Raw genomic sequence first — 18,908 nt, forward strand, 5'->3', positions numbered from 1 at the left:
GACTGTTATTGATTTTAAAAAGGACATGCCAGTTTAACTAAAGTATACGTGTTTTCATCACAAAAATTTGCCCATATTTTTATTGACCGCCTTAACTGTACTGCGTAAATTATCATACCTCCCTGTTTCAATCTTTAAGTCATGTGAGGACAACCGTAAGCGTATAATTATATATAATTAATTTACGATATTTTACATGAATTGGTTTCTTTAGGTAAACTTGTAAACAAAAATGATCAACAACATGTTTATATAATATACATTTTGATGCATTGCTTATATCGTTAACAACTTTTTGTTTAAAGACATCACACATTCTATTAAATATAATATCTAAAATAACAGACTCTTTCATAGTACTTTGATATAAATCGGCTAAGCCTAAGATGGACAATTCTTTCCTAATATTTGAAATCCATATGTCATTATTTTTCACCATGTCTTCGTAGCATGCTTTTAAAATACAGTTTTTACTGTTTCTTAATTTAAACCAGTATTTAAAAATTTTTTGTTTCCTGAAAATCTCTAATGGAAATCTACCTACTTCATAATAAACTGCACTGTTGCAAGTATTTTTTCTGACACCCAAAACCTTCTTACAAAAATTTATATGGACTTTTTCTACATCTTGACCTTTATGGAATCCCCAAATTTCAGCACCATAACTAAGTACACTTTTTACATAAGTATCAAAAACATTCAATTGAGTTTCAACATTAAAATTCAAATCTTTCATTTTACTAGATATGCTGAACATTGCTTTATTTCCCTGTGCTGCACAGTGCTTTTGTGTAGATAAAAATTTACCATTGTAGTTAAACAACATACCAAGATAGTTAAATTGATTCACTACTTCTACGTATTTGCTATTGTATTCCCATTTTTCATTGTCTTTAACACATTTTCCGTTTCTAAAAATTACAATTTTGGTTTTTTGTACATTAACAGATAAGTTCCATTCATCAGTATATCTGTGCAATGTGTTCAGCATATCCTGTAAACCCTCGGGCGATTCTGCCAAAAGGACAGTATCATCAGCATACATAATTAAAAACATATTAATCATTTGTAATTCAATTGATGTACAATTACTATTTATAAAATATCTTTCAAAATCATTAAGGTACATTGAAAATAATAATGGAGACAATATTTCACCTTGTAGAACTCCAGCTGAGATTCTAAATGTTTCTGTAAATGTACCTTCATGTTTAACACATGCTTGGTAGATGTAAATATAATAACAACCAGACGTACGAGTTCTAATAAATCTGATTCAGTTAAAATCAGACCTTTGATCCGCACCGACATTCCAACAACTACGCCTTGGGTGTGTTTGGTAGACAAAAATCGCTGTTGGTAAAATTAACTACCATTGGCATGCATATTGGTACCTTTTGGTATGTTTTTTGCCAATGGTATATTTATCTGCAGACGGTCTAGAGTGTGGGAAGTATTGGTAAATGACGTTACAACTCATTATAGACATGGCTGCGAAAATCAAGGCATTAGTTTACGGTTTTGGGAAAGCGATTTTCGCTCCAATTATTAATAGTTGGGATGCAATATATGATGAAAATATTGTTGTTGCATAATTTGGACTGTAAAAAGATGGTTGTTGTTTGACATGTTTTCAAAACCGTAGTCAATTTTACCAACGTTTCCATTGGAAACCCATTGGTAACATTGGTAAAATCATTCACATTTGTTTGCCAAAACTGTTCAAGGTTTATTGGTACAGGTGGCACCACTGGTAGAACTATCAACGCTCCTCTTATGTAACATAAAGTGGCGGATCCAGGAATTGATGAAAGGGGGTCGGGTCCAGGGCAAAGCTCCCGGGTTTTGAGATGTTTAAGACACTTTTATGAGCTATTCTAGTTAGACTTGACATATTGTAAGAACGATAAATAACAACAAAAACTGATTTGACATTCTTTTTCTACCGGTCTTGTCATGCATGTATACTTTTTAAAATATTTTGAGCACAGGGAAGGGGGGGGGGGGGCTCTAAATCCACCAGTGACATATATAGTTAACGAAGAAATAACCGTTTATTCAATTCGATTAGATTATTCGCTTAAACCATTTATATACAATGGAACATGAGGAACATACATTTGCGTTTTTACATAGTAATGTACCAGAAAAAACTGTTACTATTAGGCCAAATGATAAACCCTGGATGGATTCACTTTTACGCAAAACTATACGTATCAGAAATAGGTTGAGAAAAAAAGCTCAGAAATCCTGCAAAGATTCAGATTGGTATTTGTTTCGGAAAGGAGTAAGTGCGGTTTTATGCAATTTTTGCCCCCCAAAATCAAAGTTTTAGAAAGAGCTTTAAAATAAGATGAAAAATAGTTAAAATCATATTGGAAATAAAGGTGTAAAAGGTTATCACCACAGTGACGTCATAACGTAGAAATGACGTTATGAATATTGCATTATTTTGATAAATTGATGTTTTGTAGCAAAATATGGGTGTTTTCCGATGGTTTTTCGACTGGGAAACATCGAGCGCAGGCTTGCTCAAATACCATTTTTTAGTATAATATGTATAACTATTTGAGGAAAAACATACGTTAAAATTACACTTGAGCAGACCTGCGCTCTATACTTCCGAATGCAAAATATAGAGCAAAAATGAGAATATCTTCATTTGTTTGCAACTTTGCGGGAATTAGGTCATTTAGATGACGTCATAGATAAAAAGCGAGTGAGCATTATTGATTAAAATCAAAATTAAAGTTATAGGCATCCTCTTTACAATGATTTGTGAAGATTTCATTTTTATACGATACTATTTAAAAATTGGTTGAAATCGGGGGCATATATTTGACCAAACCGCACATAGTCCTTTAGAAATAAGGTCAACAACATGAAAAAATATGCCATTTCAAATTATTATGATAATATTGATTCCTATTTGAGTGATGCAAGTAAAAACAATCAAAAGCTCTATTGGAAGTTAATGAAAGATGTTTTTCACACCAAATCTACAACTGAAATACCACCTATGCATTACACAGACAATAATGGCACTGATAAGTTTGCATTCTCAGATAACGATAAGATTGAACTTTTAAATACATACTTTAGTTCAATTTCTAATTTAGATAATAACAATAAGGACTTACCTATTTTGCAACACAAGTGTACAGACAATTTTTCAAACCTTGTCATTCAAGAACACGAAGTTTTTGACATTTTGTCAGTAATACCTGTTAATAAAGCAGTAGGCCCAGACAGTATAAGTCACAAAATGTTCATATCCTGCAAAGAAACTATTTCAAAACCTTTGTGTCTTCTATTCAACAAATCACTAACATCTAAGACTTTTCCTGACTGCTGGAAATTGGCACATGTAATTCCTTTATTTAAGAAAGATGATCCATCTATCACATCAAACTACAGACCTGTGTCATTGCTGAGTTGTATTAGTAAAATTTTTGAGAGAATCTTAAGGACTTACCTATTTTGCAACACAAGTGTACAGACAATTTTTCAAACCTTGTCATTCAAGAACACGAAGTTTTTGACATTTTGTCAGTAATACCTGTTAATAAAGCAGTAGGCCCAGACAGTATAAGTCACAAAATGCTCATATCCTGCAAAGAAACTATTTCAAAACCTTTGTGTCTTCTATTCAACAAATCACTAACATCTAAGACTTTTCCTGACTGCTGGAAATTGGCACATGTAATTCCTTTATTTAAGAAAGATGATCCATCTATCACATCAAACTACAGACCTGTGTCATTGCTGAGTTGTATTAGTAAAATTTTTGAGAGAATCTTGTTTAAACATCTATACAACTTTTTACACGCCAACAACTTATTTTATAAATACCAGGCTGGTTTTTTCCCTGGACATTCAACTGTTTACCAACTTTTAGAAACATATCATTCTATTGTGAAAAGTATTGATGATGGTAATTACTGCTGTATGATCTTTTGTGATCTTTCAAAAGCTTTCGATAGGGTCTGGCATAAGGGTCTAATTCATAAACTTAAATCGTATGGAGTCTCTGGGCCAATTCTTGAATGGTTTATTAGCTATTTAAGTAATAGAACACAGAAGGTTATGTATAAAAACAAACTCTCTTCCAGCCAATTCATAAATGCAGGTGTTCCCCAGGGCTCTGTTCTTGGCCCATTATTGTTTTTACTCTATGTAAATGATGTGGCTGAAAACATGAGATCAATATGTAGACTTTATGCTGATGATAGTTCATTACAACAGTGTTCAAACAATATTTCTGTCATAGAAGATAATCTTAATTATGATCTTCATGTACTGAAGGAATGGTCAAAGCAATGGCTTCTAGAATTTAATCCACAAAAAACAAAAGTTGTATTCTTTAGTTTTAAAAATGTTGAAAAATTTCCTAATTTGATGTTTGATGATTGTACCTTGGAATATGTTTCACAACACAAGCATCTAGGAGTATTGTTATCTTCAAATTTAAGTTGGTCTAATCACATAGACATCATTGTTAAAAAAGCTTACAAAAAACTTGGTCTACTTAAAAAACTTAAATTTACTGTATCTAAAGATATTTTAGCACAAATGTATGTATCATTTATAAGACCACAACTAGAGTATGCTGTTGAAGTTTGGTCTGGATGTACCCAATTTGATATGGATAAGCTTGAAAAGGTTCAACTTTATGCAGCAAGAATAGTTTCAGGTCTTTCAGTCATAGCCTCAAGAAATTCTCTATATTTGGAAACAGGATGGGAACCATTAATAACGAGACGAAACCGCCTTAAATTATCTACTACGTTCAAAATTCATAACAATCGTGTTCCTTCTTATCTAAAAGACATAACTCTTGAAATTAGAAATGTCACTTCCAACTATAATACTAGAAACTCCTCAAACTATTCTTTGCCTAGATGTAGATTAGAAGCTTTTAATAAGTCATTTTTTCCTGACACTATTTGTAAGTGGAATAGTCTGAATAATAATACCAAGGAAGCTACTTCGTTATATATAAATATTTTTAAGAAATCACTACAGAGCAATTATACAAAACCTCCTTAGTATTTTTCTTTTGGTAAAAGATTCTTGAATATCATTCATACGAAATTAAGGCATAATTGTGTTCTCAATTGTGATCTTTATCGGTGTAACATAATAGCCAACCCAATGTGTTCATGTGGAAGTTTAGAAGATGCACATCACTTGTTCTTCGTTTGTAAAAAATATTCATCATTAAGACAATCATTTATGTATAATCTTTTATCACTGAACTTTTTGAATATAATTGATGTACATTTGTTACTTTGGGGAGACAACACTTTATGAATGAATGAATGAATGATGAAAACATAAAAATATTTAAAGAAGTTCATACATTTATACAAAAGTGTGGTAGATTTATCTAAGTTTTTAAATTATTTGCATAACTTTCTTATCCATCCTAATTCTAATTCTAGATTTAAAACTAATGATTTATTTGTATTTCATTACATGTTCTATAACTGTTATCAATGTTAACTGGCATTGTATGGCACTGTAATATATTATGTACAAGGAGAGGACATTCTAAGTTTTTGGAACTTGTGTCCAATCCTTTTGGCATTAGTCAATAAAATATGTTCAACACAACACAGTGTCAAGCAAAAGTTATTTCTTTTAAAAAAAAAAAAGGGGGGGGGTGGGTCTAAAGAAAAAGTTGATTATGCCAAAAATACTCACAGCTGTTCAGATAATTTCACTCTTCTATTGTCCATCAATAAATGATTGGCAGCTTTATATAGGAGGATTACGATATCAAAGACAGGGTTAAAGGAATTAAAATGTTTGTCAGATTAAACAATCAAGGTCATTTGTACAAGGAATTAATATATTTGGGTGATATTCACGTTCGTATACTTATTTAATATAATAGTAATTAAATGTTTCTGTGGTGATTAATCAAGAATTTATTGATATGCAGAGAAAGTTCTTGTGGACATTTTTTATGTATGTGTGTATTTATATTGCGCGCGCGGTTCATTTTATTTTCATTTGACATAATTATGTATATCGAAAGTACATGCATACGTGTACCTTTCTTCCCATCCATACAATTATATTAGAATTTTGATTTAAGGTGGTATGGGACACGTCCAGGTTGTGATTTATTTTCGATCGAAATAAACAATAAAATCAAGTGTCATTTTATAAATCTTTTCTACCCACCCCCCCCCCCCCCTTTAGCGTAGAGCAATAGGTAAGTTGGTGCTTTGTCGTAAGTCATGAGTTCGAATCCCGCTAGAACTTTTATAATTTTTACTTTTTCAATATTTTTAAAAGAATATTTTGTGGCCAAAATATTGTGATCTAAAACGGTTAGATTATTTTGATTATTGTGTACTTTTTTCCACATTAATATATATGGACAGGTATACGCGTGTCCCTTAATTAACTTTAACAAAGGCATTTAAGACTCAAATACTCTTATTCCCACACGTTTTATTCCCGAGCCCACTCCTGGATACGGAATAAGAAAATTGCCATGGGGGGGGGGGGGGGGTAAATCCCTTCAGTTTTCTTGTCTTTTTTTATACATGTAGGCCTGCATGTCCATATTTCCATCTTTTTTTTCATTATATCCTGTGGGATATCTCTTTTGAAAATAATGCGTCTAGTTAAAATCTATATTAGTAATACTAGAAACTGTATAGTTGAGAACTATAAACAAAGAGATCCACGCCTTCTGTTAAAGGAGGCGCGAAAATGCAACGAACAAAATGATTGGTCAGAAGACACGCGTCTCGCACAAAGAAAATCTTAGTCTCCAAAACTCTTCTTACCTACAAAGAAGTGACTAAATTTCAAGCATACGGTTGACGCTGACTGAGTGGAGTAAGAAAGAAGAATGGATTTCGAGAGAAAACAACGGAAGGATTTCGGTCAGGTAAATAAGTTTAATTTTATTTATTGGTCTTCGGAAATCGAGAATATGCTCTTTCAGACAACACGTAATGCATAAATGCAATCAGATGCCATGTCGAAGCGCAAATGCAGGTATTTTCATTGTAATGCATGTGGCGTCGAATGTAAACAACGATGCCCAGGTAAATCACATGTGAGTCGTAGAATCCCTGTGTATTGGTTAAACACAGAAATGACTAACTAAAGTGGATGCATCATAATTGGATATCGACTTATTCTGCGATGAATATGCCCAGCGATTTGTAATGGGGGTTAGTTTGAGATATAGTTTCACATGACGTGGCTAGGACTCATTATCTGCGGTTTTGTGTATCGACTTATAGCGAGTGATCACAAAGGTCGATGATCGGGAATAAACAAAGAACTCCCCCTCCAGTCAGGGTGCAAAGGCTGCCATACATACAGCGGCGTGTTCAGTCTAGTCATCGAGTTCAATATAAAAAAAAACAAAAATAAATTTAATGCTATGTTTTAATTTAAAGAGAAAAAGAATACTTTGAGTATTTCTAAACAAAAAACTTTTTTTTTTATACAAATTGGTCTCCAACTTTGTTTTTTTTTTTCTCATGATAGTCAGTAACTCAATTATTTATATTTTTTGTACTGATTTAAAAGTATATCATGATTGAAAATGGAGTGTGTAGTCTTCCTTTTTTCTGAAAAAAGAAGAAGAAATAACTGCAAGAACCGTTATCCTTTGTTTGAGGTTTCTGTAAAGTGTGGGAAGCACTCTTGAAAATATAGTGGTAGGGGAAGTACAAATTCAGTTCAGTTAAATATTTCCTGCCAAACATGGATTTGTTTTTAAGAATTATGTGCTCATTTTAATTTTTTAAAATATTTTTAAAACAATTTTGTTATTTAAAAATGTGATTTTCGAATTTTTATAGGGCGTGGATTCCTTGATTAAAATAGGTTTTCTATAATGCTATAAATAAAAAATCATGATAATGTTGTACCTGTTTGATATTTATTAAGATTTCATTATAATACAAGGTTTCTATTTCAAAATGACCATGCTAAATTTTCATTGTGTATCATTTTATGGTTTAGATTTCCGTTTTGACATCAAGTACACATTTTCTGTTGACTGTAGTTTTTTAGCACCTTAGGCTAAATTCTCTTGATGTTAAATGGACAAAAATACATTAATCAAAGCTTTTGATTCACGAATACCCCAGGACCAATATATCAATGACTGACATTTTTCTCACACAAAGAGATAGGGGTACACAGACATTAATTTTTATTATTAATATCCTTTCCGTAACTAGCAGGAAGATTGTGTAATCAACACAAGGAATGTTGTACTTATTTCTGTTACATCATCTTTTTTAACCTTGCTTTTCTGTGTTCTTACACAAATAAATGAGATAATATAAAAAATTATGTTATATCAGATATTTTAGCCTGGCCTTTGTGTGCTACATGTATTACATAAAGATGAGATAAATCAATAGAAGAAAGTTTTACCTTCATTGGTATTTTACTAAAATGAAAACCAAAAAACTCTAATCTTAACAATAGTTCCTTAGTCTTGAAACTTTTTATTTGTGGTTTTAAAAAGCAATAAAGTTTAAACATATTAAAGTCTTGAAGTGAATTAAAGAAATACAGTAACAGTTTTATCACAAGAAGCAAGAAAACGAATATGATCATTATTTTATTTTTAAGACTTTAAGCAATTTTCTTATCATGAAAATCCACCCATTATGTAAGAATAAAGCTAACAGGTATACACAAATGAGAACACAACAAAAAGTCCACGTCTTAATCCCAGTGTATGACTAATGACCAGGCACTGGTTAAAAAAACAAGGGAGACAATTATCCTTCCCCTCACAAACAATGGGGTTGGGTCGTCTTTTGTGTAAGCCAAGCCTGAGGGGAGGTGTTGGCTTTTCTTAATCAGTGCTATTGTTCGTGCTCAATACATCCACAAAAGGCCAACAATGTATTGAGCTGCACCAATTAATGTATTTATCTTGGGTCCTTTGTGTTGTGTGCCTCTTTATTTCCTCTCTCCTTTTGTCATAGCAGTGGAAAAGGGGGAGGGGGGCACCTGCTTTTTTGTTTGTTTATTCACACATGTATACACACATTCTGGCCACACACACACAGATGTGTATGCACACACATGCCTGGAAGCATATGGACTTTCTTTTCTTTCTCTCTCTATTTCACAATGGGGGTCTTTTGTCTATGTTGAGAAATTCATCACCAGGGTTTTTAGTGTTTGGGATTAATTCGGTTATGTAAGATGATTCAACCAAGGGGTATTGTGATGGTCGTCTGTGAGGAAGGCTGTTAGCTATGTCAACATTGGGACTGCTTGTCTTATGTCATCTAATACACTCTGTCACTTCTATACACTGGGGCAGGGGGAAAACGTCGACCCCTTTGTTTGTGGGTCATGTTCAAGCAAAAGTCAGCTGTAATCAATTTACCTTTAATATTGGTTATAATTAACTTGCTGTTATAACATCAAATAATGAATGTAAACAAAAATTTATTTATCACCTTTATATGAAAAAAAAAATCAGAGTAGGAGAGAAAAAGTTCAAATAAGGAAAGATTTTTGATGTGTGAAGAAATTTACACCTAGTGTGAAAACTGGAGGTAAGGGTGTAGTTGTTTACTGCATCTTTAACTTTGAAAAAAGAAGAAGATTTTTTGACATAATGGTAATTTTTAAACATGAAATAATTTAAGGTCTGAATGTTGGTTTTTTTTTTCAAAAATAAAAAGTTTTAATCTATTTTTATTTGAATTTCATATTAAAATTATCAGAAAAATATATTTGAACTGAATTATAATGGTCGATAAACAGATGTTGACTGGGATTAAGAGAAGCGTTTATCATGGAGCTCAGAGGGACAAAATATTGCATGCCAAAGTGAAGCAAAATATCCCAAGAGGGATCAGAATCAATGTTGCCAAAAATGACACATATTGTTTGATGTCCCGGCCCAAGGTTTACTTATGTCACAGTTAACAAATCTATGGGTTGGATGCAATCCATAATGTTATTCCAATACTGTATTAAAGTCACATTGATTTTCAAAATATTTTGTAATGGCTAACATTTCAGTTGGTGACTTTCCCTCCATTAGCTATTATATGTTATGGGAGAGTGTTGATGAATATTTCAAACAAAACATAATTTATGGTGTACATTTATAATTTAACATTTGATTTCATTTGAATCATGAATTTATTTAATTGGCTACATTTTTATATAGCGATACTGTTAAATCATGTATAATGACAGTTCAACTATATACTAGTTATAGGGATATATAATCATGTTTATTAAATATGTCAATTCATTGCAGAATATATTATACTGTATCTGAAAAAAAATTAATTAATTATGTGAAGATATTGTGTCTGTAGAGATTCACAGAGAATCATTTACATTTATTTACATTTTTTTTTCTGTTTCAGGGATGATGGACACAGTGTTAGGCGGAACTATGGGCGTGCTCAAGCATGATGTAACCATGGTGACAGATATGATTGACAAGTATAAAGGAAGGACTCTTCCAGAAAGCAACCTCCCTCGGAATATCAGCAGTGATGGAAATGTTAAAAATGGTACACTATTAAGCCTTAACTTACATTACATTGCCAGAACCCCACCGCCTGTCTTGCATATGCTTTATATATATATACTGACTAGGGGCCAACTCCTGGATAGTTTGTCATAATCATGAATATTCAGGCCCTATTTTGATTGGCTTCTTAATATACTTTTCTGGAGGAAATCTCTATTATCATCCATGAACAAATGCATGTTTTCATATCATGATCCTATTTTTTTTTATACCTCCTTAAAAATTAAAAAAAAGTTTTGTCACTGTTTTCTTATGATGTTCATCAGTGATATTGCTACCTAAAATTCAGTACTCTAAAAAGAGAAAAAGAGTTCAATGACAGGCAAAAAATATTGATCCCCCCCTCCCCCCAAAAAAGATAATGAGGGAGATGAGAGTTCAATAGTCTACGATTTATTTTAAAAATATTTTTGTTTCTTGTCAGACATTGATCAATGGACACATTCATAAAACCTGTAAAATATTACAATTAACAGTGTTCTCCATAAAGCCTATAAAAAATAATTGTGTGTTTAGGGTAACACTGATGAAAAAATCAGGTTAGGTAGGTAGGTATTATTTTTTATTTTGTCATTTTTTTCTGCAAGAATCCTAAGAATGTGTCATATTTGAAAACGTGTTTTTAAATAGAAATAATATAAAATCCACAATCGGATAAAAATAGACATCTAAAAATGGTAGGATAGGGGCATTTTTGTAGGTTAGGTCAGGTTACCCTAAACACACAACTTTTTTTTTTTAGGCCTAATCAGAATGTAGGATAATTCTCAAGTCTTCCTAAGGGTTTTGTCCATATAACTCACTGATGATCTTTTTTTTTCTCTGATATAATTCTTATATATGTCAATGTAACTAGGTTTTTTCACAAATGAACGCTAGATATACCGTATAAAAGTTTCATTATGCATCACATTGAGCTATTATGTTTCGGGTCAACATTCTTTAGGGGGGCAGGGGAGGGTGTTGACTCTTGATGATGAATGGGAATTAAGTAATTTGTCAAAGCTCAAATGTACTTATCATTTCTTCTAACAAATATGATCAAAGCCCTCTTGACCCTCCTGTTTTGTTTTTTCACTGAATGTGTAATTTATACAAAATTGAACAAAAGTTTTGTCTTTATAAAGTCATGAAGTTGCAGCCATTTTCCACAATTTTGTTTATCTTAAATATGATAAAGGTCAAAACGCCTAGAGGCCAACCTAGCATAGACTACATACCATCAGGATGTGGTGATAGTTTATTTCATTTGTTGAGAATCATGTTTAAAAACAAATTTGACCACATAAAATTATTAATGTTTTGATTTTCATCCTGATTTGTATAAAAATATGGGGTGGATGTTTAAAAGCAATTTACTAAGTGATGAAATTTCTTTTTGTAGAATCTTACGGATGCCGGCATTGCCAAGAAAAATTTTCGACCCTTCTTGGCCTCCAGCAGCACATAGTTTGCGACCACACAGAGGAATTACGGACTGAATTAAACCAATATACACAGAAAAAGAGTATCCGTCCAAAGCAAGACAGCGGTGCTATTCATCCCAAAAAGCGAAAGATTCTTGAAGCAGTTCAAGCTTCTCAGAAAGACCACAGCTCCAAAGGAAGAGAGAGTCGGGAAGAGAGTTCCAGGAATGGCTTTCATGGAAATATTAAGGATAAGGTGAAGGATCTTCATAGTTGTGATGATGATGAAGATGATGATGACGATGATGATGATGAGGAGGACCGTCTAGTGATAAGTACTTCTCCTGCACCGCTGGATACAGCTAGCAATAGTCCTGCCCCTGAAGACGAGTTCATGTCTTACACACACAAGAAGTTAAAGAGGAAAAATTACCTGGAAACGAAAGGTGAACTGAAACAGGAAGATGATATTGAGAAGGAGTACGAGAAAATCATCAACAAAGCAAAGCGGGAAATCGATCAGGAGAACCACGAAATCCGAGAGAAGCTTAAAAAGACAGAGCTTCTTTACACAGCCTCCAAGTTTCAAGGGCAGGTGCCCCCTGAAACCGCAAAACCGAAAGAATTTGTTAATGCCCAGCCCGGTCCTCTATACAGTGAAGCCCCTCCAAGCATACCACAGCAGGAAAACGGCTTACCTTATCCACCAATGCCAATGAATCCGGGGACACAGCATCCAATGTATCCGGCTATTAACATGAACATGTATGGAAACTTTGCCATGCCAATGAACTTTCCGCCTCATCCAATGATGTATATGAATTCAGGAATGTTCATGCCACCCATGACCTCAAGTCAGCAAAATGGCAGCTTTATTCCACAAGTGAATGCTATGCCCTCTTCACCGTTGCCCTCGAGGGTTGCCCAAGTTTCCAGTCCAAAGATGTCACCACAGAGGCAGGCTTCTCCGAAAACGGAGAAGACGAAAGCGCCGCGCACACAAAACCCGAACCGCCACAAGAGGAATGTGGAAAGGAAGGGAAGTCTGTCTGATGAGAAAAGCCACTCAGATGAAAAGAGCGAGGTTGTGGAAATTTATGAGTGTAAGGTTTGCAGTAGGAAGTTCTCACAGGTCGGGAACTTCCATAACCACATGAAACTTCATAACGAGAAGTCGTGCAGTTGTGGAATTTGTAAGGTGGAGTTTAGTGATAGTTATGAGCTGCAGAGGCACATGCGTACCACGCACACTGGGAGCATGCCCTATAAATGTAACGAGTGCGACAGGGAGTTCAGTCAGTACAACAACCTGCGAAGACATCTCCGCGTCCACAGCGGAAAGTCGTACAAGTGCCATATCTGTGGGAGGAGCTTCAATGAGGTCTTTTATTTGGAGATGCACATCGGGTCGCACACGGGGGAAAGAACATATAAGTGTGGCGTATGTAACTTGACTTTTCGGGATAATGCGGAACTTCAGCGCCACGTTAAGACACACAGCGCTGACGAGCTTCACACTTGTGACGTGTGTGGGAAATCCTTTAGTAAAGCATGCGTTCTTCGGCAACACAAGAAAATGCACCTGGGAGTCCGTCCATACAAATGCAACATCTGTGAAAAGGCATTCATTCACCGCCATCATTTGACCATCCACATGCGCATGCACAACACCTCCAAGCCGTATACCTGTAAGTTCTGCCACCGAGAGTTCACCCAGACTAGTCATCTTTACAAACACATTGAAAAACAGCACGAAGAGGAAATCGGGAAAGCCGTTGATCTCAATGCTAAAAACGGAAAGAAGGGCATTCCATCTGCTGCTGAGATCGAAGAATTGTTCTGTAAAATTCAAAGTCCGTCCAACTCATCTTCTGCAAGTGTCGACAGCGGAAATGTGGATAATTTGGTTCGACCGAGAAGCGACTCCAATGTCAGTCAAGCTGACTCTGCTATATCACTGCCAAGGTCCAACGTGAGTCAGATATCAGTGGACACCCCGCCCCCTGTTGAATATTCATCAACCCCTCAATATTCACCCATATCCTCAGCATCTAGTCAATGTGACAACGAAGTTAGATCTATTACTCCAACTATCGAAGTTCTCACAAAATCCAGCAGCCAAAGTGTTCCATCCACAGAAACATCATCCACCATGGACGCAATGTCTCACCCAGATACTCAGGAAAATCCAACAAGAAATCCCATGCAAAACCAGAAGGAAGTCACCATTCAAGACGACAAGATCATCACTCATTTCAATCCAGCTCAAATCCAGGATACTTGTATGAAAACGGAGAATTACGGAATATCTCCAGATGTTGGTCGGATTACTGACACAGATCTTTCATCTCAAGACTCCAGGCCAGGTGGGAAAGATTCAAGTTTAAAATCTGCTTCATCTCCTTGCTCCAGCGTGTCTTCAGACTCGGCAGTTGGGATATCGGATCAAGCCAGTCCACCTGAAAACATCCTGAGTCCAGAGGCAATCAAGAAAGAGAAGCTAGATGTTGGAGAGGAGAAACCAAAGAAGAGAAGGCGACGCAGAAAGAAAGCCGAGATGGACAGCCAAAGCATTCCAAATCCGGACACTGTCCACTCCGCAAGTCCCAATACCCAAGTCCCTAATCCACCGATGGTGATGCCGAACATTACATCCGATGTGCAGCAAATGTACCTCATGCAAATGCAGCAGCTCCAAGGTCTTCACATGGCCATGTTTGCCAATGCCATGGCTGGTCAGGCTTACCCAAACGCTCAAGGGACCAAGGCCAATATCCCAGTCACAACCATGCCTGGGACCCCACCACCCGCACCTTTTGGATTTGGAAATCCGATGAACATGTTCATGAAGACGTCCCAGCCCCAGGCTTTTTCCCCCCTTGTCCCTCCAGGCAGATTCCAGACCCCTAGTGGTGAAACGCCTGCACCGATTGACTTGAGTGTCGATAAATAATTTACTGCCAATGTAATGCTCAAAACATGATTTTCATACATTCAGCCATTTTATATTTTTCATTCAAGGGAATGAAGCATGTGGTTGCTAATGATTGTGATTTATTGATTTTTGCCACTGCATTTGTCCCAATTCCCAAACGTCCATTGGAAATTAGTTTCATGTGCCTTTGATGTTGACGAGTTTATGTATGAGGTTTTCACGATTTTTTTTGTATTTTACAATTTACAGTCCTTTAAAATCTGCAATGAGGATTTTTTTTGAGAGCCAAAACATCCAATTTTTGTTTAAAAGAATTGAAAAAAATGTTCAATTTTTGTGTTCAAATGATTGAATTTAGCACTGTCTTGCTTAAATCAAACCGTTCAATTGCTCAACGTACGATTATGCATATTAATGTTCACAATGACTTGTGTTCAAAAACCGTCTATAAAGCTTCCATGATTTGTGAAATGTAACTTGAGTTGTGAATCATATTTCCATTCAATTCAAAAAAATTCATCCCCATTTCAACGAGTCATTTACCCAGAGTGAGAATTGTTCTGGAACTCAGGATTTTTTTTCTTTTACAACAATTTCGCGTGCAAGGATATTTGTCTTAGCAAAAACTATAGCAATAATATATATATTTTTTTCTTTTTAGATATTTTTGTGTGCCATAATTGTGGAGAATATTTTCGCCTTTACATTCCAATATGTGTTTATATTGCCATAAGATGGCGGAAATCCTCTTTTATAATAATGCAGCAAGATTACAAATGAGTAGAATGCGAAAGTCCTTTAGTCATGTGTTTAGATTAGTTAGTTTTTGCGACTACTTTCACTTTCAGTTAAGTGACCTGATTTTTGAATAACAGAGTCATAAGTTTCATTTTTGAAATGCAAGATGTGTATAGTTAATTAAACATGTTTTAATTTAAGTTGAAACACTGGACACAAAACGAGGGATTTGTGAATTTGTTCAATGAAATTCCAGCTAGTCAGACTGTAAACTGTGCCATAGATAATACACAACAGTCCCAACTATTCAACATGTAGCTTCCAGATATTGAGAATATTCAATGCAACTGAAGAAATTCCTTAGTAAAAATCCTAGTTTGAAATTTCCCTGAACCATGCTTTGTATCATCTTAGATTAATGTATACATTTCTTAATTTTTGTTTGTTTATTTATTTTTTTAATAAATGTTGGAGTGATACACAAGCCAATTAGATGGGACAGCTTCACTCTTTGAAATTTCTAATATTAGGAGAAATGAGGGGAAGGGGGGGGGGATAAGCGAAAAGGTAGATGGTAATACTTATCATTCCAGTACCCAAACTTAGCTATTGTAGATGGAGTCCAGTGTTTATATGCTGTCTCAGGTCAATTGGAGTCCTGCCAAGTTGTCTGTAATTAATTTCATTGTGCCCATATTGTATTTATTGTGATCAGTTGATCCTTTACCAATTCTATATTGACCATTTTAGAATTGATTTGTTCTTCAACTTTGCTTGATTTTTTTTTCTTGTTCTTCTTTTTTTTTTTTTTGGTAAAAAAGTTGCATGTTTGTGAATGTCTTTGCAATTGCTTGTACGTGTAAATGTCATTATGAAGAATTCAACACTTGCTATGAAAGATTGTGTATTTGGGAAAAAAATTCCTGTTTTGCATTCATTATGCTATGAATGTGAATGTCTGATTTTCTATGTATCAAGCATTGTCCCTAACCAGCATATGTTTTTTAACTCCCACATAGAACTAATGCACTTACCTATGATGGGCTACAAATCGTGTGTGATTATTTCCCTTTATTTCCCTTTGTACATATTATTATTATATAATTTTATGTTGAATAATTGTCATTGTAAAATACAAAGTGATCTCAGAGTTTAATTTCTACAAAGTCACTGATTTTTTAATCAGAGGGTAGTACAAAATATTCGTCCAATCAGAAAATCTGTTACATCATCATCCAATGAGAAGTTTTGTTATATCATTTTCCTTCATCCAATGAGTACCATTATTTTGTGTTTATATTTAGCATTCCAGCAAACGCTCAGTAAACAGTGTTTTTATACATATTTTGTGTATTTAGTATTTTCTTTTTAGAATTTCAAACATTTTTGTTTGAAAGCCAATTTCTATTTAAAAATATTCATATTGTAGATAGAACTGTTTTTAATGATCTCAGTGAGCCTTAAAAGATTTGTGTTGTATGCGGAAGATAATGATAAGAATGTTTATGGAAGTATATGTCAAAAGTTGAACTTTCTCCCATATTTTCATTAAAAGAAATGACACATTTGTCTATATCATGTATTAGGCTGAAAAGAATATTTTTTTTTCACTTTTAATTATCTGAAATTCTGCATCAGAAACTATTTGCAATTTTATCACTTATGGATTAATGTATGTTTTTTATAAATTCAAATTTGACAAGGTGCATTTTCCTAACACGGAGGTTTTACCTCTTCAATCAAATGTTCTAGCTCTTTTTTTTAATATTCGTACACGAAAATCTGAAAACCAAAGCCAACAATAAGACGTGAGCTTTGAACCCAGAGTTTTGCCATTGGAATAACTGCTGTCTCATTTACAATTGGCCTGTAATTTATTTTTGTAGCAAGCTGTTCTACCATAAGAACTTACCCCCTTGAAATGCTCATATTTATGTATTTTTATTTGATTGCATTTTTTCTGTTCATGTTTATTTGTATAGCATTTTTTGATGTCCATAGCTTAGATAGTAGAGTCTTTCTTTAGTTAACACTGCTATTTTCATCCTTTTATTTGTTTTCTTACAACACATTTATTTGATTGTCAACTACAGGCATTAAGATTTGTTTTCATCTTGTTTTTGTATATTTTAATATTTGAATAATTGATAGTTTACTTCATTCATTCATTTATTCATCGATTTTAAAGTGTTCAAAACGGGGCCTTTTTTTGGTGAAAATGACAATTTTTTCTCTTTGCAAAGGAAACATGATATGTTCAAGGTTGTGGTGTTTTTCCAGAATTTAACAGTCTTTGATATATCTCAAAAAAATACGCAATGTTATAAATTACCAACCAATGAAACATCTTTTTTTTTGTAATGTTTAACCCTTTGAAATCATATAAAATTTTGAAGATTAATATTAAAATGTTAGTATTTTTTAAAATGATGGCATACATTTGACCAAAAAGTCGAAATACTTGAAATTTCTTTTACTTTATTTTGAGAATAAATGGAGGCATGTTTGAATGTTTGAGTGAAAACTTGTGAGCAAGCCGGTGTCAAACACTTTGGCGACGTAACTGCTATTTTTAATTCTGCCAACTTTATTTTAGTCTGAAACCGTGCCGAAAATGTAAACTTAAAAGTTCTTTAAAAAGAATAACAATAATGTTGCTTCATGTACTTTGAATTTGATAACAGTTGGAATTTATTCCAAAAATGCATTTCTTTATACAAAATAAATGTTTTAACCTTAGAAACGAGTTGTGTTGTCTTTTTTTCTTTTTCACGAGGACTGAACTGTGTTACTCAAAAAAGCAATCTAATTGTTAGTCTTGTAAAACCGCTTCGTAGCGTATTGCAGTAGAGTTTAAATATTTATATATTTATATATAAAGAGAATTAAATATAACAACGCCAGCTGAAAAAACATTACATTTCGCGTTGCTACAAAGGTGGCCTTTATAAATGAATAGTAAATGTGATCTTGGTTTGATAAGTACTGTAAACAGAGTTATTTTCGCCCCATGCAATTTTCGCCCTCTACACTTGCTAACAGTGTTGCCCAGTCTTGAATTCGCCCATACACATGCAGTTGTGTTTAATATGGGAATAGAATTTGCCCAGTCTTAAATTTGCCCGCTGCATGACAACGAGGACGAAAGGAACGAAATGGGGGAAAATAAAAAGCCTGAATGTGAATGGTTACATATATGTAAAAGGGACGAATAAGATAAAGCCGCACAATGTGATTGGCTGAAAACAGATAAGGTAACATCTGG

At 34.1% G+C, this 18,908-nt stretch overlaps 1 protein-coding gene across 1 annotated transcript; it reads left to right on the top strand.

Annotated features, from left to right (window-relative positions):
* The first annotated feature begins 6,783 nt into the window (after positions 1-6,783).
* LOC105324617 (uncharacterized) lies at positions 6,784-18,386 on the top strand. The gene is made up of 3 exons (XM_020065643.3): positions 6,784-6,910; positions 10,395-10,544; positions 11,949-18,386. Exons 2-3 carry the CDS (start codon positions 10,397-10,399, stop codon positions 14,921-14,923), a joined length of 3,123 nt encoding a protein of 1,040 aa, XP_019921202.3. The 5' UTR covers positions 6,784-6,910; positions 10,395-10,396; the 3' UTR covers positions 14,924-18,386.
* The last annotated feature ends 522 nt before the right edge of the window (positions 18,387-18,908 follow it).

The sequence above is a fragment of the Magallana gigas genome, chromosome 1 (genome assembly GCF_963853765.1).
Source record: "Magallana gigas chromosome 1, xbMagGiga1.1, whole genome shotgun sequence".
NCBI classification, from domain to species: domain Eukaryota; kingdom Metazoa; phylum Mollusca; class Bivalvia; order Ostreida; family Ostreidae; genus Magallana; species Magallana gigas.